The 2,935-nt window shown below is 37.5% G+C and overlaps 1 protein-coding gene across 1 annotated transcript; it reads right to left on the reverse strand.

The window, feature by feature from the left end:
• Window positions 1–1,427: 1,427 nt before the first annotated feature.
• On the reverse strand, window positions 1,428–2,363 carry LOC138159554 (olfactory receptor 5AR1-like). Its single transcript, XM_069085905.1, has one exon. It carries the CDS (start codon window positions 2,361–2,363, stop codon window positions 1,428–1,430), a length of 936 nt encoding a protein of 311 aa, XP_068942006.1.
• Window positions 2,364–2,935: the final 572 nt, after the last annotated feature.

Raw genomic sequence — 2,935 nt, forward strand, 5'->3', positions numbered from 1 at the left:
GTATAGACCAGCATCTCACACTATACAGCAAGATAAGGTACAAATGGGCCCATGATTTAGACATAAAGTGTGAAATCATAAGCTAATTAGGGAAGCATTTCAACTTACTGTCAGATATGTGGATAAGTAGAAATTTATAGCAACAGGAGAGATAGAGAACATTATGGAGATAAAATGGAAAATTTTTTTATTATATTCAATTGGAAATATTTTGCACAAACAAATCCAATGCAGTCCAAAATTAGAAGAAAAGCAAAAAAAACTGAGGAGAGAGGAGAATTACAGCAAGTTTCTCAGTTAAAGACCTCATCTCTAAAATATGTGGAGAACTGAGACAAATTTATATGAATATAAGTCATGCCCCAGTTAACAAACAGTAAAAGGATATGAGTAGGCAGTTTTCAGAAGAAGAAAAAGAAGTTATCTCTAGTCTGTGAAAAATGCTCTAAATCACTACTGATTAGAAAAAGCAACCTGAAACAACTCTGAGTTACCATGTTACACCTATCGGTTTAGAAATATGACAGAAAAAAACAAAAATAAATGTAGGGAGGCATTTGGAGAAACAGGGTTACTAATCCTCTATTGGGGGAGTTGTAAACTGTTGCAACCATTTTGGAAAGCACTTTGGAACTATGCCCTAAGGGCTATAAAACTGTGCATACTCTTGGACACAGTAATATTACTAGTATGTCTGTATCCCAAAATGGTCTTTAAAAAAAAGGAAAAGGACTTACAGGTACAAAACTTTGTAGCAGCTCTTTTTGTGGTGGAAAAGAACTGGAAATTGAGGGGATGCCCATCAATTGGGGAATTGCTGAAGAAGCTGTGGCTTATGATTGTGATAGAATACTATTGTGCTGTATGAAATTATGGCCACATGGGAATCAGAAAAACTTAAAACTCTTGTAGGAACTGATGCAAAGTGAAATGAGCAGAACCAGGTGGACATTGTACACAATAACGTAAATATTGCGCAGTGATCAACTGTGAATGACAACTATTCTTGTCAATACAAAGACAATTAAGAAAGACTCATGAAAAATGTTATCAATCTTCAGAGAATGAATTGATGGAGTATGAATGCAGATCAGATTGAAGCATATTTTTATTTTTTTACTTTATTTTAATTGTTTTGGACTCTGATTTCTTTTATAACATTGCTGATACTTAAATATGTTTTGCATGACTGCACATGTATACTCTATGTCAAATTGCTCATCTTTTCAAAGGGGGTAGGGCAGAAAGGACAAAAAGAATTTGGAATCTAAATTTTAGAAAACAAAAGTTAAAATTGTTTTTAAATGTAATTAGAAAAAATAAAATCTATTTTATTTTAATTTTTAAGAAGAAATGTGGGAGAATAAGAAGAAGACTCTTTGGGCTCAAATTTTCCTCACAAACATCCCTGAATGAGATATATAGAATTAAGCACTTTCAGGTTTCCCCAAAAGTTTTCTCAGGGCCATTTTCACCTCTTTATTCCTCAGGCTATAAATGAGAGGGTTGAGGGCAGGGGTGAAAACCTCATAAAACACAGAAACAATCTTATTGTATTCTGGAGAGGATAGAGACTTAGGCTTTAAGTAAAGAGACATTATAGTCCCAAAAAATAGGGTGACAACCAGAAGGTGGGAAGAACAAGTAGAAAAGGCTTTCCTGCGTCCCTGGGCAGAGCGAATTCTCAGGACAGCAATGATGATGTGTGCATAGGAAAGGATGATGAATGTGATTGGGCACAAAAGAGTAAAGATGCAGAGGACCTGCATGACCAACTCTGCCTGGCTTGTGTCAGTACAAGAAAGGTGCAGTAGGGCAGGCATTTCACACAAGAAATGATTAATAACATTATTATGGCAGAATGACAGCTGAAAAGTGGCAACTGTATCTACTGCAGAAAGCACAAAGCCACCCAACCACGACCCAGCAGCCAGCCTCCCACAAATCCCCCAGTTCATTGTGACTGAGTACCTTAAGGGGTCTCGAATGGCAACATAGCGGTCATAGGCCATCACTGAGAGGATATAGCACTCTGCAATGCCAAAGGACAGGGATGTGTAGAACTGTAAGACACAGCAAGAGTAGGAGATGGACTTTCTCTCTGCCAAGAAGTGTGCCAGCATCTGTGGAAACACACAGGATGTGAAACAGACTTCGATACTGGATAAATTAGTGAGGAAGAAGTACATAGGTGTGTGGAGGCGGGAATCCCTCAATATCAACAACATAATGAGCAGGTTCCCCAGCAAGATCATCAAGTAGACCATGAGGAAGATCAGGAAGAGGTAGACCTGGAGCTCAGGCCGACTGGAGAGGCCCAGGAGGATGAACTCAGTTACCGAGGTGAGGTTGCTGCTCTCCATCTTGTTTATGGGTCTACTGAAAGAACATGGAAAATTATGACTATAGAGCATTTACATTCCTGTTTTCTTCTTGTTGACACTACTCGGAGAACATATAGAAACTATTAGGTCTTATGTATGTATGTATTCCTTTATGATTACAAATCATTTTATATCCATTATCTCACATCATTCTAATTATAACCATGTGAAGCTGGCCAGATGTTGATATAACATCTCAATTTCTTGATACTGAAGGTATTGAGGCTCAGAAAGATTAAGTGACTTTCAAATAGTATCACAACTAACAAGAAGTAGACCTGACTCTTCTTTTCTCTCCATAAATCCTGGCCTCTAAACCTACCTCTATTCTCCATATTCACCAATGATTATCTAGTCTTTCAGGGGCATCCAATGAGAACTCCTCAAACTTCCTTCTCCTAAGCCCTGGAACATATTAATAGCTACACTCCTGTTTTGGAGAATAAAATAAACTTATTCATCCACAATGCTGATCTCTTTCTCTTCATCAAGGCTGCCATTAAAGAGAAGCAATATGGTATAAGATAGAGAATTGGACTTAGAATTAGGAG

Source organism: Petaurus breviceps, unplaced genomic scaffold (genome assembly GCF_028583685.1).
Source record: "Petaurus breviceps papuanus isolate PSGF00001 unplaced genomic scaffold, PetGlider_PUasm1.0 176, whole genome shotgun sequence".
Lineage (NCBI taxonomy): Eukaryota > Metazoa > Chordata > Mammalia > Diprotodontia > Petauridae > Petaurus > Petaurus breviceps.